The 27,957-nt window shown below is 48.3% G+C and overlaps 1 protein-coding gene across 1 annotated transcript in view; it reads right to left on the reverse strand.

The window, feature by feature from the left end:
• Positions 1-27,957, reverse strand: part of LMF1 (lipase maturation factor 1) — a 205,963-nt gene that overhangs the window by 47,718 nt on the left and 130,288 nt on the right. The window contains 1 exon segment of the mRNA XM_030001566.2: positions 16,187-16,354. Coding sequence (XP_029857426.2) covers positions 16,187-16,354 — 168 coding nt within the window.

Genomic DNA, 27,957 nt, shown 5'->3' on the forward strand with positions numbered 1-27,957 from the left:
TCCCCCCAAGCTGTCTTAGAAAAAATATCCTTTAAATAAATAGAAGCATAAAATGAAAGGGGCAAGTTCCGTACTGACTCCTCCTCCTTTCCCTCCAATGACCCACTTCAACGAGACTTCCCAGCATGGTGGGTGAGGACTCATTTGGCTTTAATCCTGCAAAGTCTTATCCACTTAGTTAACTTCAATGGGAATACTCAGAGCACATCAAGTGAAACACATATGTAAGTCTTTAAAACCTTGAGGCCTATGCCTGAAAGGCAGAAAGCAAAAAGCTGGAGTTGCGTTTCCCTTCTGGCCGTTGATCTTTGCACAACGGCTAAAGGGTTGCGGTGCTATGGGGGGGAGCACAGAGATGTGCCGCTCCCCGGGAGCGAGGATGGGGTGACTTCTGTGAGATGCTCTAGTTCAACGTTATCTTCTGAGCAGGGACCACACGGACCACCATGGGACAGGCCACCGCAGCTCCTGCACAGCCACCTGATGGCTTTTGCATCCCTCTCTTGCTCTGGACCCTCAACGAAACCCAGCGGAGGGTTGGAGGCAGCAGGACCCGCTTGCTTCCACCTCCGCGCTCTTCATTTCCATGAGCAGGATATGGTGATTAAAGCCTGCCTGTCAGGGCAACCTGGAGATCAGGCAAAGGAATTTCAAAGCAAAGGGGCATCATACCAACAAATGCATTTTTGTTACCTAGGGAATACTAGGGAATAGCTTTTTTTAAAAAAAATGAACATTATACTTCAGTCTTTTAGGATGTTGGTAACCAGTAGCTTAGAAGGAATTTAGGCTTTTGAAAAAATAGGAGCGTGTTTTATTTTAGACTTCTCCCATGAGCACAGTAAATGGCGATGGGTTATGGATCTGTGTTTACCCATGGCAAGAGATATTCCACGGTGTTTTTTACATACTGAACATAAAATACCAATTACATAGATGGCCAGCCACACTGAAAGCAATGCTCAACGAAGAGGAGGCAACGAGGAAGGGGAAAGGCCGGGAATTTAACAAAGGCAGATGAACCTTTAATACGGCAGAACCTCTGGGAGCCCTGAGACACTGTGTCCAGATGTTCGGAGGTCGATGTAACCTGACTCCAAGAAGGAAGAGGATGTATTTCTTAAAATTCCCTGTTGTGCTTTAATTTACTGCAGTCTTGCAGAGGACGCATGTGGTGATCACAGGTGGAGTTTCAGATTGACCATAAACATGAAGTTGGGGGCAAAAGACTTGAGCCATTTCAGGTTTGGCTGCCAAGACGGTTGAGGTACAGATTTCCATGAAAACATCTCCCTCCCCTTCCCCTACGGGCCAGTAATCGGTAACGGGGGCCAGAGGCAAACCCTCCAGCAGAGAGACTGCAGGCACCAACAACCCTTCTACTGATGGCAACCAGGACCAGAGACAAGCGACCGCCTGAGCAGGGGCTCTCCAGCTCATCGCTGCTTCTTCGCTGGGTGGACGAAAGGGAAGGGGAAGGAACATAGGATGGACGGCAACATTTTGAAGGTCCATTTCTTATCTGCGGTCACGTTTCTTCTAAATAGCTCCAGGAAAATGATGTCTCTACTTCTTTAGGACCCCACTGTCCTGTCTTCCCCTGCACACTTTGCGGGGAGGAAAGAAAATAGTGGCCCCATAGTGTCTCTGGCACATCCCATCTGCCCACTGAATCACAGAGACAGAGCTGATTTGGGTTTCAGAGTGCCCCCTCCCCCAGATCCTGACCCTTTTACCTTGGCTTTGCTCCCTCTGAGGTTTCTGGCCCACAGTAATGATCAGCGTTTGATTAGGAGAACTGGCAGATTTGCTGTTGTTGCTACAGAGGGATTTGCGTGGGGATTAGAACTGGTTTTCAAGGGTTGGCTATGGAATAAATTACATTATTGATGCAATAAAAGCAATCCCTGCCCCTTTCCCATTCTCCACTCCTGCCATACTAATTCCCAACCTCGATCCAAACAAACAATGCAGTGTGATTTGTTTTTCCAGAGGAAATTTTTAAATTTATGTTGACTATGTCCTGAGTTTTCTACTGCCCCTGTATTTCTGCATCTCTCCACCGCACCTAGCAGCAGGAGCTGGCAGGTGCTCTAAAGTAGACCACGATGTGATGGTTGACTGGCAGATGAGAAATGATTGTCCTTCCTTCTCTCCCAACCTGTTTAATCCTACAGGAATGCAGAGTTCAGCAAACCCCTCTTTCCCTAACCTCTTACTTCGCTCAGGAAGAATGACCTGAGCTTTCATAATTTAACCTCTTCCAAAATCCACTATCTCTTCAAGGAAGGAGGATGCAGCTGAAGGAGATACAGAGGGAACTCTCACCTTGAACACTAACCAGCCTCGGGACTCCTGGCACAGGGCAGCACAGACCCAAGCATCCAGGCAAGTATTAGCAAAAGACATTGGAAATTGGGTAAAACTGGCTCCTGCAGAGGAATTGGTTAAGGTAAGGATGAAAACAAATTCATCAATCTCTTTTTACCAGGAAAAAGGTGAGCTTCACAAAGAAACAACCAGTACAGTTATTAGAGCAATCTGTGCCTGCCAGGCACTACCTAACACTTCAGGCATTGGAAAACCCAGGCAGATAAGAACAACTGCTTCTGCACCCCAGGAGGATGCAGAGGCGGATATCTGAGTATACGGGCGAGGGGTCACTTCCATTCCTGTGGCTCAGGACCTGAAACGGGAGCAGACGAACAGGAAAAGCATCGCTATGAAACACCAGGGGGGAGCATTTTGCAAAGACCATTTGGCACGGGAGGTTTTGGTTCCTCATTTCATCTGCTCGTTTTCATGGCTTCACTGGTTACAAAGGCTACGGCTTGCCACTGCTGCTGGCGGAGCACAGCAGGCTCGGGCACTCCTCTGACTCCCAGAGCAGACCTGGGGCTTTCACACCTTCTGAGGGGAAAAAGAAGGTTCTGCTACATCCTGGGGGAGAAAGGTTAATGGAGCACACCCAGCTGTGAATGCGACAAGCCCACCTTGAGCTGATGGTGCCGAGCTGGCCAGAACGGCTACAGTTTGGGCTGTTGGCACAAACTCAATGCAGAGCGTTACCCAAACGCTACAGAAACCAGCCAAGATGACACAGGGGCACTCCAGCAGCAAGAGGGGCAGCCAGGCAGAGACTTGCCATTGCAAGCAGAAGGGCTCCTCCAAAATCCTGACCCTCTCCTCCTCTCTGTTTGTTCGCTCGCGAGGTACAAGAAATCAATTCACGTGCCCTACCAACCCCGACTGCCATGCCACACAGGCCATAATCCGGTACTAAACATTCCCAAACTGCTCTAAGGATTTACTGCTTATTTTGTGAGCTTTTCTGCTCAACTTTCTCCACGCTCCCATTGCACCGCTTTGTATACATGATTTGTGCAACCGGGAGAGACCCGTGCTATGCACATGTAGATGTTTCCTCTAACGCCAGCATGAGTTCAGTAATGATATGTTTCATAGAAGGGAACCAGCTTTTCAAGGTTTTAGAGGGTTCAGATCCTTGGATCTTTATTAGCTGAATGAATCAGCTGCATGGCTACCAGAAAGCCTCTGGGATTTTGTCTTTCATCTGTTCCCTCATCAGCACAAGTCACGAGAAGTGCCGATGTGATGAGTAGGGAACATTGTTTTACGCACTTGCTTTCTCAGTCTTCGCAAAACTGGCACTCATCTAGGGTTTCTCAGTGCTTGCAAGTTTTTCTAAGTAGGGCGTAAATTTAAAGTGCCATATCTCTTCCTGAATAGCTCCACATGTGGACACCAAGCCCAAACCAAACCTATGTTGCTCCTGTTTACCTTAACCCGTGTTCAAAGTGAGTTGCATACGTGTGAAACGAGCAGTTAACCAAGAGCACCTCCCAGGGACAGACAAAATGTCAGTGTGCTCCTGGGAGAGATGAAACAAAAAGGTGAGAGTCCCTCAGAGGAAAGCGAGAGAGGTGAGACCTCGTGCTACAAACGCTGGCCTGGAACAAGGTGTTTTGGGGCTCAAGGCTCAGCCACTGACTCAGTTTATGGCAGCAAGAGAAATCCATTATCCTTCTGCAAAATGCCAACATTACCCCCAGGGAAAGGAAAGGTGAGACCTGGGGGTTTGCAAACAATTCTCCAGGCAAGGATCACCACCGACCATCGTGCAGCGTCTCCATCCCACGCGTGGGTGGGCGCGCACCCCGGGAAGAGCCGGGCACCGCTGCCTGCGTCCAAGTGCAACATCACTCATCTCAGCCAGCGCAGCAAACAAACCACAGCTGCTCGAACAGTATCTTGCACTAATCGGCGATTTCTCTGAGTCACCGGCTCCAAGAAACCCCAGTTTTTATAGGAAGATGAAAGTAATGAGTGACACAGGTTTCCTGCAATTTCTAGCTGTTGCATCACCAAAGAGATAATGTCTTTGGTGGTGCCTGGGGAATCAGATAATACAGCTGTGTAAACTGCGTGTGGGCTAAAGTATCTCAGGGCCGCATCCTCATCCCAACACTTCCAAATCAAAATAAAACCTCTCTGGAGGCAGCATCATTACAGAGAAATACTAAACCCAGCAACTTGGCCCAGAACAAGCAAAAGAATTATTTTCATCAAAGAGGGACACTACAAAATCCATCTTCACCTCTATCCCTAAGCAGTCCAGACACCAAGTTCCACAGCTTTGTCTTTACTCTGAAATTACATGGGGTTCATTTTAATGGCTTTAATTAAAGCTATCCGATCTTTGTGCAAGGGATACTAGTAAAACTTGCACCTCTGATCTGTGGGTAGTTCTATGGCTGTACTTTCAGCTGACACAAGGTGTGCTTAAATCTAACTATCCACACACGTAAAAGATGCACTAATTTAACTTGGCAGAAAATCACTTATTGAAATACGCAAATTAATAAAAAACCGCTGAGTTGACCACCTGGGAGGACAGAAGGTATCATCTGGGCACGCAGTCTCAATGAACTTTGAGTTACCCCGCTCACACCAAATGAAGACCTGGCCCACGAGTTGGTATCTGCAGCTCAGGTCTTTGCCCATCAGGTCCCAGCCCAGGCGACCACAGCCAGGCAGACAGCCTGCACCCCCCTTCAGCCCCAGCACACCCCTCCCTGCGGGCGAAGCCGCCGAGGAAGACTCCTGCTGCTGAGGAAGGTGCGCAGAGCTGTATCTCCGCAGGGAAATTTGGACACGGCTAAACGCAGAGTCGACAGAGTCAGATTTTCAACACACGGAGGGGAGAGTTTGTTCAGAGGAGCTCTGACCCACTGGGCTCCCTGGCTTTGCTATCCTGAACCCAGAAACACCAGGTAAGCGTTTAATTAAAACTGCTCCGACAGCCAGCGATACCAGAGGAAAGACTAAAGAGCAGTAATGGTAGGAAGCCCTCATTTCAGCCAGGAGAGCTCGCTGTAGCTGATAACTGCAGCAAAACCCTCCCCTCACCCCCAAGAACACTGCACCAAAGGCAACAGCCCACTCCCAGCCCCTTCCACTCCTCGAATGGGCACGTTCTGTCTTCACACATCTACATCTGACACTATTAAATGATTCTCTTCATAATACATGTATTATAAATTCCCTTTAAAAAAAGTTCATAATCTGCCATCTGTTTCCAGTTAGGCTGTTCTGATTTCTTCTTTTTTTGAAATGGAATATAAAACATTATTTAAAGGTCCCGTAATCTAGATGGTGGGAGGAGAGAAAGCAAAATCCAAATACCACCGCCACTGTCACCCTGCCGAAAAGCAAAGCACTTGGTGAGAGCCAAGGGCTGGGAAGATGCAGTGTGACCAGTTCGGATCAGGAATAATGTACAGAAAATGTGATTAAACTTGGAAGAACTTTACCATCACTTCAAGCCATTACACTGAAACTGGATAAATCTACAGCTTAAAGACATTTGACACGTATTAGTGGGCGAGTCCTTTGGCTTGGGCAATGTTAATGGATCGTAATGGTTTCAGTTAGCTTTAGTAGCTACACCTAAACATAAATAGATAATCATCACTGGAAATATGGTAACAGTGCATGTTCAAGATCATGTCATTGACTTCAGTAACATCTCTGGTTTATAGCTGGTCTGGCTCTTATTAGACATAATGTTTTATATGTACACTTACACATACATGCAATCACATGTGCAACACATACTTTATCTCCCATCCTTGTTTGGATCCAAATGCTGCAGCATAGCACTGAGCGAATCACATCTGGAAAGTGCAGATGTTTTGAAGCTATTGCAGCCTCGCCAACTCATATCGTCTCACTGACAACATCGTCGTAATTGATTTTTCTCTTCGAGCCCAAGCACCTGGAAATTCTGCTAGAGGACTGCAGACACAAAGGTTCTGGATCGCAGAGAAATCTTGAAAATCAAATGCAAAATTAAAACGGAGGAAAAAAAAAACCGACCCTGCCCCAGAGCCCTAGGAGCCTAAGTACTCCACAACCTCTTCCCTTGGCAAAGGAAGGACCACATGTGGTGGATGTCAGCCATGTCATTTAATACGGCTCTGGAAGGTGTTCATGTAGTGCGAAGAGGAGAGTGGTGTAAAGCCTACACAGAGCAGCACAGAAAATGAGACCTGAGAGCACCCTGGAAGGCTGTAACGCAGAAGAAATGCCAAGGGCAGAGAGAACCGGTTGCATTTTCATTATACTGAAGCAAGTCTTGCAGTTTGGGGATCTAACCCGTGATCTTTGAAGGTCAGTGCTTAGCCATACGTCCAAGGACACGGGGCCGCCGGAGCCCCCCTGGTCCCTGGGTCTCCCTGGCCTGGCCACGGCGGTCCCTGTGGCACAGAGACACCGGCGGCACCGGAGCGGGCCGCCGTCCCTGGGACAGCCCGGCACACGTGGCACCTTCCACCACGAGCCTGAAACTCAGCTGGAACTCATCCCCCCGGCACGGCCGCACGCTCTTTCCCCTTCCCGCCACCGTACCCTTTTGCCACATGAGCAAATATATGCTGCTCTGAAAGAGAACAGTGCTCTTGGATGGCCAAACTCACTCAACCTCTTCCTGGCCCCAAAACCAAGAAGAGCCCTAGTCAGTCAACACTGAAAATTAATATGGACCTTCCTGCTGCGTTTTTATAGTCGGGGCAGCACCCTGCATCCTGGGGGCCTCCCATGCAAATCTGATTTCATAGCTGGGTGTAAAATCTCGCTCTCCGGTTTAATAAGCAAAACCACTGTCAGTAGCAAAGGTGAGACGACAGGCATCCCGGCCCAGGACACCTTAACAAGGTGCCTCCAAGACACGCTGAACCCTCCTCCGTGGAAAACCAGCACGTTTCAACTTGGACGACCAAACGCATAGGCACCAAAAATCAAAGGCCGACAGTGTCCCAAATAACCACATTCTATTTTCAATTTAAAAAAAACAACAACCCGCAAACCCAAGGCTGTGGGATCCCTCCAAAGTTTCTCTCCGCGTGCCAGCAGGATGACTGATGGTAAATCACACCAGCTCCAGGGCTCCGGCGCAGACTGCTGCCAGGCGGCTCCGCCTGTTGGAGTCACTGACGGTCCCCCTTCCAATTAATCAAGTTCCCATACTGATTAACAGCATGATTCATGTCTCTCGTTAGGCGCATTCTGTAACAAACAAGGCTGTATTTCAAGGCCGCTGGCTTAATGGTTAAAATAAATACCTTCCAAATTTCTATTTTCAAGTAGCTGAACCTTTTCCACCTTTACAACTAATTCAGACTTCCTTCAAATTATTTTTCTAAGTAATATAACAATTTGTTTTTCATTAGAGCTTGTCAAAGCCGGACTTTGGTTTATTTTGAGAGAAACCAGCACTCTCCAGAAACTGTTTAGTACAATTTGAATGACGCCCAAAGGGGTTATTGCAGCCACAATCAAAATAGAGTTTACAGCACTGGCTAGGGGTGACACTTTATTTAATGATTTAAAAAAAAAAAAGAGGAGAAAAAAACCCCTAGTCCCCTGAATCAGAAGCTAATTAAATGCACTCCTATGGCTAACAGTAAGTGTTTCTAAGTCACTCCGACTACTGCAGAATGCAAGAACTTAACTTGTTGCTAACTAATACCAGACACCATTATACGAGCAGCGTTATTTACTGATTTGGGGTGGTATGTGCTGGTATTCTCGTGTCTGGCATGGCAGCCTCGCCTCGCAACAGATACTATCAAGCTGGACGTGAAATCAAATATAGACGTAATTAAATAGTTTGGGTTCTGCCTGCTTAAGTTTGATTGTTTTTTGGGGGTGGGTACAGCTTGGTATTTAATCTAAGGTGGCTTAAACGTAACAGTTGCCCCGTAACTCCTTTGATTTCACATTCCTTTTGTTTTGCTGTCGAGAAAAGCCGAGCTGGAGCCGCGCCAGGGCTGAGCGCGGGAGGCTGGAGGACCAGTGTGGGCAGGGAGCGAGGGGCAGGAGGACCCCGGCCGCCCCTCGCCCCTGGGACCGGGATGGGTGCGCAGGGCTGGCCCGAGCGACCCGGAGGCTGCAGCGCCGATGATTAATCTCCGTAATCCCAGCCCAGCGCTTCAAGGTTCCCAAACAACCTTTTAAAACGCTCTCCCCGCGTCCTCCGTCTCAGACCTGAGCCCAAAGCAGATTTTTAAACAATTGAGCTGCAAAACTATTTTCCATCGGACCGTTCCTCCCCGAGCAGCAAACTCGTGTTCTGCTGTTAATTTTCCTGGGACGTTCTCCGTTTGTTGTTTTTTTCTAAACCACAACAAAATCAACAAAATTTGGACTTTTGTGAAGGCTGAATTTCCTCTTTGTTTTCGCAGGGGAAAGGCTGTGCTGCTGCCCAGCCCGAGCAGGGAACACCCACCTGCTCGCACCCTCCCGGGGATGCTGCTGCCAGTGACGCTGGGCCGGGGGGACCACGGTCCCCAGCATCCGACCTCGCGGGGGATCTGCAAGTGAAATCAGAGCCTGGCCTGGGAATATCACCTGGAGGAATACCATCTGCAGTCTCTTTTACGGTCTTAACTCCAGGGTACTCACGTTGCCGATCTCTACGGGAGAGGTGCAGAATGGATGCCCGAATTTTCTGGCTGCTGCCTCCCAGCAACCCTGGGGTGGCTCCTACGGCAAATGGGGCAGCGGCTTTATGCTCACGCACAGCGTGTTCATGAGGTAACGACGCTACTCTGCATCAATAAAGAAAAATAACTACTTGAGCAGTGCACATGTCCTATAGGTGCAAAATTAAAGCACGACTGAAGGGCCTGATTCTTCTGCCACAAGCCTGGGACTCGTGTAACCCCGATAATCCTCCTGGAGACACATCTGATTTACACCAGTGTAAGAAAAAGAACAAAACCGAGCTCGTATCTGACAAGTGAAAACAAACACTGGATTCAGACACTTTCTGCTGGGAAGGGGGGAGCCATTTAATTTTTGTTCCTTCTCTCTGGGCTGCTGCTGTGACCTCTGCTACCTCCTAAGTCAGCAACACAATATGTTGCAGCTGTGGCACTGCAACAGCATGATTTAATTTGCGCGTGTGTGGCTGGAAGGGCAGTTCATCCCTCCAACGTCTTGCGGCATGGCAGAGGCAGCAGCAGTAGAAGCGGGGGGCTTGGTCCTCCCCTCCCAAAAGAGAGGGGGGAAAACCCCTGCTTTGCCTCCCATGCAGAGCTTTGGAGAGGCGATGGGAAAAGGATCAACTAGAGGAAAACGTCCATTTCCATCAAAATTTTTAGGAGGTTGGGGTTTGTCCAAGCCAAGGGAAAAAAGGGCAGAAAATACCTATTTATTCAATAACTGTTTTCTGCTTAAAAAAACCAGAAGAGGACAATGACTTTCCTGCCCACTTTCCTGCACGTTCCTGGCTCCCAGGAGGGCAGGGGCTGCGTGTCTCCAATGCGGTGCCCGGCTGGGCAAGGGTAGCGCTCAGAGCTTGTTTTCCGAGGGAAAAGAGCCGGAGGTTTCCACGGCAGGAGGTTTCTGCCACAGCCCCCCCCCACCCCAGGGGCTCCATCTCAGCGGGTCCTCCCCCCTGGCCCTCCACCAGCTCGTAAAGCTGCCGCGTTCCCGCGCAGCTCCTTGGCCGGACCCCGAGAGCTGTCTCGGGAGCTTGCTTTGTCAGAGCTCTGAGTTCGAGGGGGTTTTGGCTGCGGAGGTTTTATCTTTGCCTTCCGCGAGGCTGGAATTCAGCTTCGCTCTTGGCATTGTCATCCCTTCGCTTTATATACGGCTCCTGCTGAAAAACAACCTGGGATAGCCCGAATTTCAGCCTGCTGCCAAACCTCCGCAGGAGGAGGACCGGTGGCAGTGAAGAACTGGCAACCCCAAGGCTTCGCCGCTCTGGCTCCTTCGGGGAACTTCTGTCCTGACGTGGGATGCTGGGGGCTGAGCTCATCCCGGCACGAACGGCCCCCCTCCGGGAGATCACCGGCCACGAGGCTGCGCAGAGGATGCTCCGCGCAGGAGGACGTGCCGGGAGTGTTCAGGGGCCACGGAAAGGAGAGTCAGGCTCCCCAGATTCATTCAAATCCAAAGGGATTCGAAGGCCTAAAACTCTCCCCGCATCCTAAAAAACCCCAAACTGTGCCTGTTTGACTATGACCCAAAACAGGGCCGTAGAAGCAAAGGAATGACCCTGCCTGTCCAACAGCGCTAGCCTTATACTTTCCATTTACTATTTATTTATTTCTGGATTTTACCTTTGCGATACTGAAGCTCCTTCCCATCTGGCACAGCCGAAACCAGCCCCCGGCTGTAAGAAACCTCAGCCCCCTCCCGCCCGGGCACTGCAGCCTCCTCGCCGTGCTCTCTAACCCAGCACTACCTGCCAGCTCGTAGGGGCAAGGTGGCTTTTTGCTGGCTTTTTGGCTTTCCTCTCGCTTCCCCTCATCAACTCGTTTGCCAAGCAGTGTAATTTTACTGCCTGCCTTAAGGAGCCAAGAAATACGTTTGCTGGTGTAAGCTGCGCATTAGACGTCGTGAAAAACATGCAGCTTCAGGGTTTTAGGAGCCAGCTGTAGAGAACAGCGAAACACCCGCAGAGCAGCAAGGCCGTGGGTTTGCACCCTCTCCGGTTTCACTCACGGACGCTGGTACTCGGCTCTCGCTGGCCGCGGGTGGTTGAGCGCGGGGACGGACCTGCGGGCAGGCAAAGGTGACCGTGTGTGCATGGGGGATGGAAGCGTCGGCGGGGAGAGGGGGGAGACGACGCGATGCTCTCGTAGGTGGTGTGGTGGGAAGGGGTCCTGTGCCACCGACCTGTGGGCAGGAGAAAGGACTTGCCTTCCCCACGCAGCACCTTCATCCTCCCTTCCCCTTAAAACCACAAGCTCCTCAGGGCACGGGCAGGCTCTGGCTTGATGCTTCTACAGAACCAAGAATAACAGGGTCCAGACCTCACCTGTGGTCTCCAAGACCCTCCAAGACCTCTTCTTCCCCCTCCAGATACTAACAGCCACATTTTGGACTTGATTTCTCCTGAACATTGGGGTACTTCAGATCTACATGTATATTTTTGAGGCTCAGACCCCAACACCGCTACAAAATCAGCCAATTGGTACCATCAGACGCAAAATGAAAGAATCGTTCATCAAAGTGATTTGTAAAACACTGGCCACTGCAACCACCTGCAGCTGGATTTCTATCCCGTTAAGTGAACATCACATTCAGTAGCCACCATCAAGAGACATTCAGTGAAAACAATCCCATCCTTATGAATTAGAGACGGTGTCCAAAACCCCAACCCCAGCACTGGAAGTTTAAACCTAATGAGGAGATGCACAGGTCCCTGCTCCAGACATGAGCATCTTGGCAAACACGGTCCTGCCTCTACATAGCAGCTATAAAATGTCCCTGTACTCCCCAGGAAGGATGACAGTAAGTGGTAGCAAAAAGCTTTTGATATTTAGCAAACTCTCAAAAACTCTAAGCACCCTCGGTTGTATATGAGCAAAGGGCAAACTCCACCTCAGGCTCATTTGGAGGTTTCTGTGGCTCAGACTGACCATTTCTCACCAGCCTGATTTTACAGGGCTGGAGCGCAGAGCCGAGCAGGGAAGGAGCTGAGTTACAAGTCTCTCCTCCAGCTTTATTCCTGGCAGAGACAATTTGCAGCAGTGTTACTCGGCACGTCAAGTCTGGCACCTGCTTACAATAAATCCCTAACGAAGTTGAAAAGTTAAACCTTCATTTAGTTTAATTTCTGGTTTAGATTTGGATTTCTACGTACCGTAAATGCTAGAAAGAATGTTTTTTTGAAACAATGCTGCATATTTACCTTGGAGAACCTCTATCATTGGCTGCTCTTCACCTAAGGTTTCTTTCTAAAGGCAAAGGGATGCTCTCAGCACAGACAGTCTAACGGGGAGGCTTTGCCACCATCACCTGCTAACGCTTTCGCGCCGGCTGAGATCTTTCGAGCAGGCTCCCTTGCAGGTGGGATGGGTCGACGCACTACTTCGGCTCTCAGAAACCCAAGGGGTTTGAATCCCAGCAGGCACTACAGGAATAAAAACGCCTCGTGGGGTGATGTCAACCTGTGCAGACAGGAGTTTGGGAGTCTTTGCTTCTGGGACACGTGTGATGGCACAAAGCGAGACGGGCACAGTCAAGCTGTCTAGTCCTGCTGAGCACGAACCTGCCTGTTGGCTGCACCGGCTGTCCGGCTGAGCGAGGCTCCTCAACCTCGGAGCTGCCATGTCCCAGAGCTTCCCCTCCTTGGCCTTCTCTGCAGTGCAATCAGCTTCCTTGGGATGGGGGTTTCGCGCAGCAATTAGTGACAAGGTCAGCGCAGCCCTCTCAAACCTCTCTCTTGGGAGCAGAGAGTCGCCGTCGCAGAGGACACGCGCCTGCTCTTGCTGTCCCTGCCGTGCGTGGGACCCCCACGCCACTGCGTGGGGACAGTCCCCATCCCCGAGCCCCTGGCCGGGACCGCGAGCAGCTGCGCTGGCGGCTGGGGAGCTCTTCCGCAGCCTGCCCCGGGGGACAAGCAGCTGATGGGGCCTGGCTGTAAAATCTTGGATGACATTTTCTCTCTACTCACCTTTGATCCTGGTAAACGTGCTCTGGGCGCTGCGATCTGACTGAGAATCTCTCTGTGCGCAGATGTCCTGCAAAAACTACACCCACAGCTGTAAATCGCAAAGCCCTCCCCAATCTGGTGGTTAGCAACAATAAATAATGATTTTTCTAATGGGAACTGGCCAGCATTCAACCCAGTCCTTGATTATTTTTTTTTTTAAGCAAAGACTATTTATATCGAGAGGCTTGCAATAAGTAAGACTGTCCAATTTACTCGAGATCAAAAAGCAGCCAAAGGGGGAGATTTCTGGAAGCTCAAGCTACGGGGACTTGTATCGGAGCAGGCAGACCCCAAACCGAAATCACAGCAACATCAATGCCCACGAAGCACCAAAACCGTGGGGTGTCCCGGCTCCTCGGGCTCCCCGCTTCAGGTCTTGTGAGGACACGGGTGGGTGGGCGAGCACAGGAAGGGGACGGTGCAGAGACGCGCCTACGCAGCGTGTGTTTCAGTTATCATCGCCCAAATCTCCCTCACGGTAGGTGGCCCGGGACGGTCCGGCACACCGGGACCAGCACACTCTGCCTATGGCACGACCAGCACAACCCCTCGGGAATCCAGTGGGGAACAGACATCCATCCTCCCGGCGCGCTCTCCGCTCCGCCGAGCCGGCGGGCTGCCGAGCCCCTCCTCTCTGACGTTTCCAAACTCACTAAGCCTTTTTCCTTACAAACGTGGTGAACTAGGCAAGAAGAATAAGTTCACACTTGAAAAAAAGAAAAAACTTTTTTCTTTAAAGCACAACTTTTTTTGGGTTCCTGACAAAGCAATATTCTCCAGGCCAGTTGGAATCTGGAAAAATACACTTACTCAGCCTAGCCACCATGACTCCAATAACAATTATAAAATGTCCAATAAAACTTGCATGTAATGTCAATTCAAATCTTGAAAAGCAGAATTAAGTGGTATATCAACATTAAACTTTATTGCTTCCTTTGCAGAGCAGAAGTATTGTCAATAAAAGTCATTCTGAATGAAGAAAAGGGCAGTAAATATTAAATAAACAGGTTTTTGTTGAAATGCTATAAATGCACCAGAGCTGCATTTTACACTGGGACCCTTTTTTCCTTTGCAGACTCCCCTCATGATAGAAATAAGTCAGTAATTGCAAACTATCAATAAAGCGCCAATTAAAGGGTGGTTAGATGCATGCATTTACAATATGTCATTATGAGCCTTTATTGTATGTAGTTGGCTTTTTCAGATCCCACTGGCTCCGTCTGAAGTCGCCCAGCACACAAACAGTCGTGCTGCTCGTTAGGGGCCCTTGGAGGAGCCGTGAGGGTGCTGGAGGCGAGTGCCAGCCCGAGAGCCCTGGCCGGGGGCTCGGGATACATCCCCCGTGTGCCCCGGGACACGGCAAGGATGGAGAAACCCAGAGCCGAGAGGGGGATGAGAGAGGAGCGTTTGGTCAGGCTTTTTGGTCACGGAAGTTTCTTCTGGCAGAGATGGGAAGACAAAGCATCACTATCTCAGGCCATTACGCTATCATTTTTCTGCCAACACAGAAGTGAGCAGAGCACGACAGCTCTGCCCTCAGACACGACAGCCGTGCCAAAGCCGGGGAATTTGGCAACGTGGTTTGTTTTCTGACAGGCCACTCACCGTGGTGTGTTCTGCTCCTTTCTAGGTCTACTCACCTTAGAAAGAGCCATCACCGCCCTCCCTACACTTCCTTAGACGCAAAAGTATTTCTACTCGCAATTCCTGCTTGCTAATCCGATCTCCACCATGTCTCAACAGCCGCCTGCTTCTGCAACGAGCAGCCAACAGAGATGGGATGTTTTGCTTTGTCCATGAGACAAAAGAGCAGGTTTTTTTAGGGTTGGGCCGAATCTAATCCTCCCAGTGACACCGAAAACCTCAGGTGCGATACCTGTCGCAAACACAACTGGCACCTCGTGGAGCAATGCCCCGAGACCTCTTTGGGTCAGACCTCTTCTGCCCCGCTGCCAGGAACTCCAGCTGCCTGAGAAGATCCATTCCAACAAAAAAAACCTGACGCTAAAAGGTGTGTTGAGCGAGCAAAGGTACAAGCTGTATGTTCGGTGGTACCCAGACACAACAGGATGCGTTTCGGGAGCAGGAGAAGGAGTGGGCATCTCTGCGAGGGCACAAATCCTGCGGGTTTTATGTCAGCCCTTTAAAATCCGATCAGCGTTTTTGTGGTTTACCGGTAAGAGTTTATAAGCTGTTCTCTGGTTTAATCATCACATGTATTTACAGGAAGCAGGAACAGCTACCGAATATGAATTTCACGATGCTGAAATGATATTGAACGAACACTGCAGTCAGCAAGGGCTGAAAGCTGCACTTCTGCAAATCAGAGTGGCTGGGGTTTACTGAGCTCTTTGCTGGGTCAGAGATGACAGAAATCAGATGTGGAGTAGGCAAGTATATACGCAGGAGCTTCTGTCCTCTGACTTTAGCACAGATTTATTTATTTCATGTATAAAAAAACCCCCAACAAAATCGACTGGAATGTGAATGCCATTAATTTTTGAAGAAATTAGTTTCACTATGAACCTAGGCTCAGTAAACCTGGTGGTTGTGAAAAGCAGCTCAAATGTTTTCAGAGATATTGAATGTTAAACATAAAAAAATCCCTTCAAAGGGTGAAAGATGTCTACAAAAATTAACTTTTGGAGAAACTGCAAGTATTCATCCTAGCCTTCCACAGCTGCCGGATCAGACCCTTTGCACTAGTCCTGGGCTGACATTTCTCTGCCATCCATATGAATGGAAACCAAACCAGCGGCAAGGGAAACAAACCTCCAGCAACACACTAAGAGCAGCCATGCCAGCGCAAACCACCCGAGAGCCAACAGTTAATAGCTGTGAATCATCTTAATTCACTTGAGCCTGAACTCCTGACCTGCCGATTGAGTCAGTTCCTCTGGATGCTGCTCCTGCTCGGAGAAGACGGGCTCCAGCGAACCACACCGCCGCCGCTCCCGGCACGCGTGCCCGCGTCCTGGCTGCCGGTTACGGAGCCGGCGTTAGGAACGTGTGTCTGCATCTCGGCCATCCAGGTCCCAGCCCACCCTACGGCCCCCAGGCGCAGGCAGCGGGAGAGGTTTTACACCCTTCGAACACCCTCTGCTCCATCCTGGGTGAAGACGTGACCCTTGGGAAGCAAACCCGGGAGCGTCTCACCTGGAAGAGGATCTGCAAGAGGCCGTGTACGATGCACATCCGCCGTCCCAGGAAGAGAAAGAACGGCACCACCAGCTCGATGAAGTGATTGACCAGGGTCTCGAACTGATGAAACCACCACGGCGAGCGATGCATGAAGTAGGCGATGGGGTTGGGCACTGGCTGCGTCTGAAAGATGGAAGAAAAGAAGAATCAGTCCCCCTCCAAGGCTCATCATTGCGGGGAGCTACAGAGCTCTTGGCCTTTTTCCTTGTTTCTTTCCCCAAGTTTGCTCACAGAAGAACCATCCTTTGCCTCTGGGCACTCATTTCTTTTTAGAGAAAATTACTTCATTCAATTTTCTTCATGCAAACACAAGGAATTTTTAAACCAACACACCATCTAAAAACGAAGAGTTTTAATTTTCTCTTTTTTCATCATTACCAAAACCCACTCATCTGAAATTAAACCACTATTATTTAATACTGAAATGTTACACATAGCTCGACACCGACGGATGTTAAATTGCTCTGCATGACTGCTGAAGATCATCAGAGCAACTAAGCAGATACAGAAACTGAGAAAAAGATTTTCTCAGGGTCACACAGTAGGTCAAACACAGCCAGGAATGGAAACCAGATTTCAAGACCTAGGAGATATTCTTTCAAAACGTTTAAATTTGAAATAAATGTGGTGGTAGAGTTGCTTTCCAAAATCGTAATTTGGGAGAAGGAAGTGTAATGCCTCTAAACATGCTATATTGGTTAAGGTATTTACATACTGGCCTTGTGACAATATTATTCTTCTATCAGCCTGAAATTTTTTGACACCGGGAGATCTTCCATCCAGTACAATAAAGCTGCAAATTTTACAAAGGAAACAAAACCAAATCCTCATTGGTTAATAACTGCCACCCTTAGAAATGCTGCAATTTTAGCAGAAAGAAAGAAGTTACCAATTTATCTTAGCATATCTGACAAGCTCAAATTCGTTAGTATTGTTTTAGAACTGCGACAAAAAAAAAGAGAGGATGAAGATGCAAATTTTAATTGAAGGAGACACAACACATCTTTAAATTATTTGTAGTTAAATCAAAAATACAAACAAAACAGGGAAAATACTGTACTATGCATGGCAACTGAGCGTGCTTCCACTGCCAAATCCCACAACTATTGTAATTCCTTATTAGCAAAGCTGGGATTAATAAAGCTGTTGCTTTATATGGGTTTGAGGCTGCTGTAACCCCTTAGGACAGGAGACCGCATCCTTCCTTCCTCGGACAGCGGTGCCGGATGGAGCGGTGTCGGGGTCAAGGATCTCTGCCAAGTCCGCTCCGGCAAGGGGGTGGGGGGTCAGGGCTCCCCCCATCCCGGGGCAGCAGCAGCCGCGGGTGCCACCGAGGGTCCTTCCCCTCCGCACGGGACCTGTTTCGAGTTAATCTGCTTGTTGGACTGCTCTTGAGCATTCCCAGAATGTCAGGGAGGCTCACAAGGAGATGTTTTTACCTTGATCCCAAATTGCTGAGAAATGCTTTTATCCTTCCAAAACGGCAGGTTGCTTTCTCGGCTTCTTCTATTTTTAATTTTTTTTAAGTGCTTTAACCAAAACTGACCTAGATGAGGTATCAGCCCTACAGGTTGTAATATTTAGCCTGAGATGAGCCGGTTTCCAGTGCGTAACTGCCCGATTCTAACACGCCAGAGCCGCAGGAAGGCGGCATTCCTGCTTATCCCCTCCTGCAATGCAGCCACCGCCTGTCTCCCCATCGGCAGCGTGCCTGGATCCGCTCCCTTCGACGCAGGCAGCACTTACGGCCGGGGACCACGGAGAACAGGCAGTATTACACATGTAATTACATACCTACTTACACATGTAATTAACTCTCGTAATGCGACGGCGCTGAGCAGTTATATATTTGACTGTGGCTTTGCAGGGCTGGGCTGACACTGTTTAATTTTAAAGCAAGGACCATCCTTAGCTATCGAACGTGCCATTCGGTTCCCCCATCCCCTGGCTCTCCATCACAGACTCATGCTGATGCCCTCATCCGTCAAGGCCAACCACAGCCAGCAAATTCTGCTCGTTGCTTTGGACTGGGACTCAAGACATCTTCCCCCCAGCCTGCTGTGCTTAAGGGCAGAAAGATAAAATTCTTGCCTCTAGACGCAGTGCAGTGGGACAAGAAGCAGAAGAAAGTTCTTGGTTTGGGCTCACGCTGCAGCCACGTGCGGGCTTGTGTGGGAACAGCCCAGGCTGGCCAGCTGGGTCTGCTGCGGCTTATGGCTTTTAGCGGCAGCCTAATTCTTATCCTGAAGTAGAAATGGGGAAAAAGGAGAAGCAAAGTACAGAAATCTGGCGTGGGTTAATAATTCACTCCCAGGTGTTACAGCATTTCCATCCTTCACCTTATCAGTGCTGACACTATCACAGTGTCAGCGGGGGCAATGCTGTGCGACAGGCAAGATAACTCAAATGACAAGCAAGACTGAAAGTCTAGAACAGCAGCAGACACGCCACAAATAACACAGGGTTCCTCGCCATTTGTTTTGACAGAGGGAAAGAAATGCATTTGATAAGAGCAGCGCTGGCGATGGAGCCTCTGGGGGCACTATCAGTAAGGGACCCTTCCTCCCCATCGCTGCGGCCACTTCTCCGGTGTGTAAACCTCAAGTACGGAAAACAAAACACAGAGATAGAGAAGCGATTCGCGTGTATCAGAAATTCATTAAAAGGCTGCTGGGGGAGGAGAGCGCTCTGTGTGTGTGTGTTCCTCCCAATGCCTTCCAGATGCTGCGAGCACGGGTGTAGCGCGGCACAGGTTTCCCGGGGAGAAAGCCGTGTTTACTCGGGAAGGGGGTGTTGAGGCAAGAGAAAAGACCCAGAGCAACGTGTGAATCACAGCGGCCCCGAACGCAGGCACCTGTGATACTGGAAAGCTTTCTGGTTCCTTCCTCTGCCCCAGTCAACCGCTGCCCAGGGGTGCTGGGGGCACCCGACGGCCCGTCCGGTGGGTCCCGCTGGGGTGCGTCGCTGGGGTTAGAGAGGCTACCTGCCCACCGCAGGCATGCCTAGTGCTTTCCCAGTGTAATCATATCCCACGGAAACATCGCGGCGGCGGTGTCAGAACCCGGGAGGAGGGAAAAGCATTCCAGGATCACCTCACCCGGCTCGTCTCGCTGGGGATTTTGAGCTTTACGCTTTGCTTTGTGGCTGCTTTGCAAGGAAAAGCATCCTAGGAAGCGGCCAGGAGTTCCCCTACATCGAGAACTGTGAACTCCTGACACACACAGACACAGAAAAACGCAGCTCCAAGTCAGATGCAACTAAATAAACAAGCCCAAGGCAGACGCATGGCGAGAGGAACAGAGCAGAGCCCTTGTCTCCAACAAGCCTCATTTCTGGATACCTCTGTGAAACATAAAATGTTTTTAAATAAAAAAACGATTAGCCAAAACCAGCTTTATGTGTCAGCACAAGGTGCAATATAATAAACTTCCTGCCTCCCTCACACCTCCAGCAGCCGGAGAAAAACTGCGCTGCAAATGCGTTTTGAAATCAGATTGGGGAAAATTAATTCCATAATTCACGGGGCAGATTTGTAACGTGTGACTGCGGGGCGACACTCGGCGGGGGCGGCTGAATGGATTCTGGGTCGCCAGCTAAGGCATGTTCTCTGGCTTGTATCTACCAGGTTTTATGAGGGCTGGTAACAGATTCTAAAAATATGCACAATAAACTGTTTTTTCTCCCTAAGGGGTCTATGGTTTAATTATGTTCTTAGTGAGAACCATTAAAGTGCTAAGTACCTGAAGACTCCTAATTTACTAAACTATACGCTACTAAAACCCAACAGAAGGCTATTATACACCAGAGTAAACGCTCTTCTCTGGGACTGTAAATGCACATGGTCTCTCCTCTCAGCCTCCTTATTGGTATGGCATTACATAAACTCCGATGGTGTATTTAATCCCAGTGTTAGATACCCCAGCTCAGCCTAGGGAAATCTCCAGGCTCTCCTACACGTGTGCAGGAAAACAAGTCCCACATTGTCCTCGAACAACCCACTGCTCAGACAGGGCTGGCGATGTTATTCTTACAGCGTGAGCGGCACAAATCCCATGCAAGTAACCGTGCCGCATGGGAGGTGAAGTTGGAGGGGAGGGAAGACCCTCTTCTCTCAAGATCACAAACGAGGAGGAGCCCAGAGCTAGATCAAGTAAGTTTTATCCTTTGCAACGACGGGGTTTTACCTTCCTTCTCTCCGCAACAAACCGCGGCACGGCTTCAGGAGCCTCTTGTATCTGCTCGCTCGGCTGAGCACCTCAACAGCTCAAACTCACAAGGCGTCTTTCAAAACACAGTAGCAAGTTATGAATGAATCAGTTTCAAAAAGGTGAACAAAAAATCCATGATTCTACCTGTTTGTATAAGGTAAACTCCTATTATCTATTGATTCAGATAACCAAAAGTATACTTGGCATTAATATTAAAACAACGCTAAGGACAGCCTTTCAAAGTATCACCCTGGGTGCCCATCGCAGAAATCTGGCTTGGGGAAAAACAAAGTGAGCCATAAATAATTCCTATACACTCTAGATACTATCATTTCTTTCCCCATTGAAAGGCACCTACTTAACCAAACCACTCAAACCTGAGCTCACTTAATGGCAGAAAGATCTTGAAAAACAGAAGGAAATGGAACAACAGCAAATATTAATAAATTACGAGAGGAAGCAACTATTCCGTCAAAAGAAATAGGATTCACTTGGAGCAACAAATACTTCAGTAACAGCTTGCGGGCACCGGAGACTCCAACAACCAAAAGAGAGGGAAGCCTTTGGCACAAAGAGAAAGGTGTGAAGAAGAGCAGTACCCTGGAAAACCAGGCTGAGAGGTATTATTGAATGTTTTCCCGAGCGTTTGTGGAAGGTACAGATGAACTGTAAAGCACAGTACTCCAGCTTCCCAAGGCACTGAGGCATGAACTCATCTTCTCAGCTTCAAAGAAAAGCTCTCAGTTCTCTTGTATTCTGGACCAAAAAATAAAAGGGATTCTCCATCGCAGAGCATAATTTGATCAACATGATCCAACAGGCTGTTTCTCTGCCAGTCTATTCTGCTTTAGATCTTGACCCTTCCTCCTTATGCATCTGCAGATCAAAGCTCCACTTTCCCAAGCCCGAGCAGAAACGGCTTCCCAGCCCCGGGCAGAAGAGCAAGAGGCAGCAAGCAGAAAGGAGATAAACTGGGTCACTCCCAGCTGCTGGGAAGTGTGGGAAGATGCGTGTCTTGACTGAAGTCAGACCATCTCATGCTGTATAGTAACCACCGACTCCTGCAAAACACCCTTCTTCATAACAGGGGGGGATTACGGAGAGCTGCCGCTTCCTCGCCGCTCGCCGGTGAGGCTTTGTGGTAGGTGCTCAACGTGTGCAGCAGCCTTGATTGATGAACAACCTAGCGATTTTGCACAAAGATACACATGTAGGCAAGGGTTTTGAAAGGAAATTGAGCAGCAAACTGCTCAGCCTCTTGTGTAAATCCCAGCGGTACCTTGTGCCATGTGTATTTTATACATACATTCATGCGCACAAGGCTCCACGTGCATGCTACTAACATACTTGCATATACAACAGCTAACCGGCTAAAAATAGGCCCTTTGAAACTTTCCAATTATTACTATGATTCCAATCAAAATAAAATCAAAAGAAAAAAAAAAAAAAAAGTTGTATCTGTCTTAAAATGCACAGAGATCTAATGTCCGGGTGGGTCACAAGGGGTCAGCTCTTCAGTCACACAATATCAATATAATTAAGTCTCGCTAGATCTATCCAAAAGAAAAGTTACCTATATGTTCTGGCTGGGCAGAGCTTCCCTTGTCCAGTCAATAGTAATATTCAGTTCATAGAAAAACATACTGGAATCTGCCTGCTTTAAGACAGCAACCCAAGCCAAGGAGATGTGTGTTTGACTCAGTGCCAGCACGACCATAAAATGTTGGCAATTTAGTAGAGACGTAGTGCCGCGCCACTCTCCCAAAGGACCTAAATAAACTTCAGATGTAGAACATATATTTTTACTTTTTATATATATAAATCTGCTGTTTCATTTTTAACTCCTTTCCCCAGCCGTCCCTCCGTCTAAGGTTTTCCAAAGCTGAAACAGGTCCCTACTTTTCCCGGCTGAGCGAAGCCTCAGCAATGAAAAGTTAAAAGCATGAAAAATCAAGAAATGATTCACGTCTGGGCGTTGGGTTTCTTGGGGAATGATGGCTGCACATGTGGCTACAAATGCCGAAGGGGAAAAGGTCTTGGGAGAAAATTCTGCTGTGCAATTTCATGCCTTGGCGTTATAAAATATCCCGAGGAATCTTTTTTTCCTGTTCACTAAGTTGCACTTGCAAAGTCACCAGCGTAGGTGAAACCTTCCTGCCACATCCATGACATTTAGCTACAAAGCCAAGCTTTGCTCATGATGAGTCAGCCCTGATTTACACCAGCACGAGCGAGGATGTACTTCAGCAGGGGTACACTGAAATGACGGATTTCTGAATTCCAACTAGTTGGGTGGGGGCAGAAGGATCTATAGCTGCACTGTTTGCTTTTCCAGACTGCACCCTACCTCCTGGTCAGAGCTATCCTTCTCCAATAACAAAGACCACATTTCCACGGCCCACAGCATACCTGTTTATTGACACTATTCCTCCATAGCGTGCCTCCGAGCTGCTCGCTGTATATAGAGTTAATTGTGGATGTATGACAGATTCACCTATTTATTCTGTACATTCTTGGAGGGGTCCAGAGCTAAAATTACACAAGGAACCGCTGAAATGTTCAGGCTATTTATTTGTTCAAAATCCCTCTAAAATAATTAGCAGGGCCTGGAACAGACATCTTGGCTCTGGCGGGGCCAGAACAAGCTGGTGCAACCAACTGCAGGTCATTACTGCCTTTGGGGAGAAGGCCTGTTTATTAAGAGCACCAGAGATGGGTCACGTTTGGTTTAGGGAGCGGACCAGGCTGGAAGGTAAGTCTGTAAGAAACAGGAGCTAAGGGCAATACACGCTTACCAAGAAGGTCCCATCCCAAAGGCAACGGGGAAGCTGCAGCAATCCTTCTCTAGCTTTGTGATATCCAGTTGCCAAAAGATGGTGCTTTCCTGGTGCATCTCATCTCCGAGATTTTCCAACACAGCAATGCGCTCCCTGGCCCGGCGTTCTCCGATGGAGCTCACCTTCCCTGGCGGATCATGAGGCAGGTCGCTCACCAATATTTTAAATTGCCATTTAAAAGCATATTGCAAATGTGATCCTTTAATTGGTCACTATTATGGCTCTCTATTAGAGAAGACAAGTTTTTCCACACAAGGTAAGCCCTTGCGAAAGCACTGAAAATGTTTAAAAACAACCCAGTCCTGATATATTTATTATATATTTCTCTATATATAAATAATTTCATGAAAAGGAACGTACTGAGTGGAAACTCCATTTAAAATGTGATCCCAGATGGTGGCAAAGCTCTAAAATTGCAAGGCAACATGTAAAGAAAGATTAACGACCTCAAACAGGCACAAATTTATGAGGTGAAAGCCCCTGTAATCCTAGAGAAAAATGATACCAAACGTTAGACTAGACAGCTAGAAAATACCTCTGCTTAGTTCATGTGGCCTCTGCCATTTTACATTTTCTTTTAATACACATTACTTTTGGGTTCATTTAGTCTTTTCTCCTGCAGGCCAGAGGTATCGCTTTGGTACATGAGCACGATGATGGATTTGCCAGCTCCTACCAGGTACCCCCTTATGAGCAACTGGTAAATCGGATAACAGGCAACAGCTATGCTGCCACATCCCGGGAATAAGCAGCTGAAAGGAGAGAAAACGGAGCCAGGACACCACGTCAAGCATTTATCATCACTGCAAGACCCAAAGCTCCACCATCAAGTGGACTGAGATGACATTTCCAACACTAAAGCTCATGCAGTTCCTTATTCTGCCCGAGTACAAAACATTTCGAAGGAAAGGATGTCAACATTTCACCCCAAAGAGCATGGGTCACCCCAGCGACCAGCTTCTTCCATGCTCTTAACTCCAGCTAGGACCAGATGGGACCTCTGGGTCCCACAGCCCATTTCCTCAAGATCTCTGGCACCTTGAAGAATCCCTTGATAATCCCGTCCTGTTCATCCCTCTGATGATTCCCCTCCGTGACCTCTGCAAGGTCACTTGCATGGTCTTCTCTGGCCCATTTTACTACGATATTTTTCTGCAAGAATTTTCAATGAACTGGGATTTTCTGACCTTTTCAGCAGAGTTCCTGGCACGCTCTAGTTGATAACACAGCCGTGGAATGATACCAAAATTAGTGTGTTTTTAAACCAGTGCAAACAAAAGGATATTCAGTCAACACCACACAGCAAGACAGCACAGAGCCAGCGCTGCTGTCACGCAGGGCTGCTTTGCTGAGCTCACTGCTTCAAACCATGGTTATTCTCTGGTTTGCTGTAGCCCTTGGATGTAGCAGATGAACAGGGAGCTTTGGACGCAGAACTGGGATGCTGCCTGCTACGGGCAATGGACAACCATTACCTGTGGGTACAACAAGGACAAGGACGCACGAACCAAAAGCTGCCCCAGGACTCCTGTCCGCTGCTTTGCAAATCCAGGTCTCTCTTTTCCATCAGCAGTTGCAGAGCCCTGGGCTGTGACGGTGTTCTGCTGCCAAGAGATAGAGCCATAACTACCAGAGGGTTGAAAAGTATTTAAAATTCATTTTAAGTACTAAAAATACAGATCACAGGCTGCCCTAAGCAGCTGAAACTGAACCTACAGTATAGAAGAAGGTCAGAAGAGGAGGAGGAGGAAAAACTGTCTGCCATGTTAAAAAAGAAGACAAGCTTGCATTCAATTAGGAAAAAGTCCATATCCCCAGAGCACAGCCTGCTCTCCCTGCTGAGGATCTACAGGCAAATCGTCTTCTGGGTCTCTCAGCACAACTTCGCTATGTCCAGTGGAGAACAAGTGCAGTAAGGGGAGATACCCTGCTAGGAAGCACGTTCCTCTGCCACCCCTGCGAGCAGTCGGGATGCCTGTGGGGACCGTGGCAGCTGCCGGGTTATTTTCAGCCTTTCTACTCTCACACAGAAGGTGCCAGCGCTCCCCCCTTCCCAGCGTGGAAGGCTGTGAGGTTTCCTGCAGCAGGGAAAGCCCCAGATACAGATGCATGCGATAACAGAGCTGGAAGGGCCACGTCATCCTTGTGGATCTGCCCCAAACTACAAGTTATTGCCAAACCAGCCAGTGCCCATTTTCCATCTACACCAAATACCGTCATGATGCAGCGTGGTCCCTTCTCTCTCTTTGGGGATGTGCTTGAAGGGCAAATCCACTGCTTTAGAGAGAGGGTGCAAGAACATCTTTCCAAATATCTTTCCAACCTCTATGCCTGCTCAGGCAGACCCAGGGACCCAGGGCTTTAACCCACCATCCACGACTCTAAAAATGGACCATGGCTGCTCTCCCAGAGGCCCTCATTACTTCACTTTTTTTCCTTTTAAAAAGTCCAGTGCTAAAACCAGGATTGTATCTCCTTCAGAAGGCTTACTTTTTCTTTGGTGTGTGCTCATAAATACGATGTTCAGCACCAGGCCAAGGAACACATGGGCAAAACCCGCGGGCGGCAAACGCCAGCAAAGCCCCCGGCTCGTGCCTGTGTTTGGATTAGGCAGTTTCGTGGCCTGGACGTTTACAGTTGGGTTAGTTTGGTTTTTTTTTTTTTTTTTCACAACTTGAGACAAACAGTGGGATCTTTCATAAAACATGTTCACAAAGGGTAAATTGTGCCATTAGGAACCGACTACCTGGACGGTCATTTGAATTCTCCGAACTGGAACGCTACTGCGGTCCATGCCAAATACAGTGCCGGGGGCAGGAGGGGGAACTTGGCGTCATGGGCTGTCTCGTTTAACTCTCCAACTGCCCAAGAGACTGAGTACGCTCAACATCATCTGCCTCAAATGCGGCTATTTCAACCAGCCAGCTGGTTTGAGCAGTCATTGCTGTAAATGAAACATCCAAGGGGCGGAAGGGTCTGAGGGTATGGTAGGAAAGGCGTCCTGGTGCTGGGTACCTCTGCGAGACACCTGGGCTTTACTGAGAAGTCAGAAAAAGAAGGAGAATAATGTAAATTGAAACATTCGTATTAAAATGAAACAAAAGAGTGATCCCAACACTAACCAGGTGTTTTTGCAAGGCTGGAGAGGGTGAAACTAGTTGAAGATGGTCAGCTCCCATCCATCCTCCTGGATGTTTGTACAAAGAGCTGCCACGTTTTCCCATAACGCTGTTAACAATAACTTAAAACATCCTTCCAAAATAACAAAACCCCCTGAACTGACTCTTCACTCCAACAGAGAGGTGCAAAAATGGATGGCTATCATTAGGAATACATGTTTTGCCTAAAAGTCCCAGCACGCAGACTTTGAGAAACCCTGGGCAAGTCTTCTGGGATGGGTAACATCAATGAAGCCTGCTCCTCTGTGCTCTAGTCGTTGTGGCACCAGATTAATACATTTTTATTTCTTTATTGCCTGGTCATTAAGGGCAAGATGAAAATAAAGGTCCTTGGGATTTGAGAAAGTATAGGGAATGGAGCTACTCTACCCATCTGTACTGAGAAGTACACCTAAGTACTTCCCGGAGCAGACAGAAGATGCCTGTGCTCCTGTAGACCTCACCTCTTTGCTTTAGGCACTGAAATAGAGATTTGTAACACATTCTCATCTTGTTTCATGTGTTCTTCCAGCCCATTTTTCAGCAGTAATGCCTGACAGCTCTGCCACATACGTTTTCCAATTTATTGACAGGCCTTGCATGGTTATAATGAAGATGTAATTTTTTTTGTTAATCCAAAACAATTGGTTATGCCAATTCAATCCAAGTTTGATATATAGATAAAATAACATGTGGTATATCTTATACTTATTCTCCTCTAGAAAATACATTGATATAAACACCAGGATAACTCTGCCCGTTCTAGTCCACAGTATTTTACAAATTTAGCTATTTCTTTGTAGCTGAAGCAGTACAGCTTCTGGATACACTGTAAGCAGGCAAAAAGATTTCTCTGCGATACTTGGTCAAAAGGGCCTTTCAAATAGGTGTAGAAATTAGTCATCCCTTTCACTGGGTACTTAGTGATGCTCACGCTAAGGCTGCTTTACTCTGCTAGAGGCACCAGCTCCGCAGGACACGCTGTGGCTGATTCAGGAGAATTCAGCCCTGAATCTCCTGTTCATCTAGGAGCACTTATATAGCAGGATGGGATAAAAATAATCCTTTTGTTTCCTAGGGAAAAAAAAAGAAAGAAAAAAATCTGCCAAAGCATAGGAGTCTGGAAAGCAGCAAATGTCACCTCCTGTGTTAGCCATTCTCCCCCGCGTGAACAAGAAAGCAGGAAAAACCAGGTAGCTGTCCCAAAGATGTAGCCAAAAGCTTAGCAGAGCTTACTTCTGTTTTAAGCTTTCTCCCTAGTAACAAAGGATGCAGACTGAAAGAATTTAGGACAAGTGAAACAATTCACTAGAAAACTCTTTGCCATGAGGAGCCGACGCACAAACTCTTTTAACAGTTGGATGAACCCAGCAGCCAGTTCTCTCTCTCGCCAACGAATCGCACCTCTACAGCCACTTAAACAGGCATTGCCTCTTCTTGTGTGGAAATCATTCCAGTAACTTTTTTTTTTTTTAATGAAAGGGTTAAAATAGTGACTTCTTGCAAAGACATGACAATTTGCT

The sequence above is a fragment of the Aquila chrysaetos genome, chromosome 25, assembly GCF_900496995.4.
Source record: "Aquila chrysaetos chrysaetos chromosome 25, bAquChr1.4, whole genome shotgun sequence".
Lineage (NCBI taxonomy): Eukaryota > Metazoa > Chordata > Aves > Accipitriformes > Accipitridae > Aquila > Aquila chrysaetos.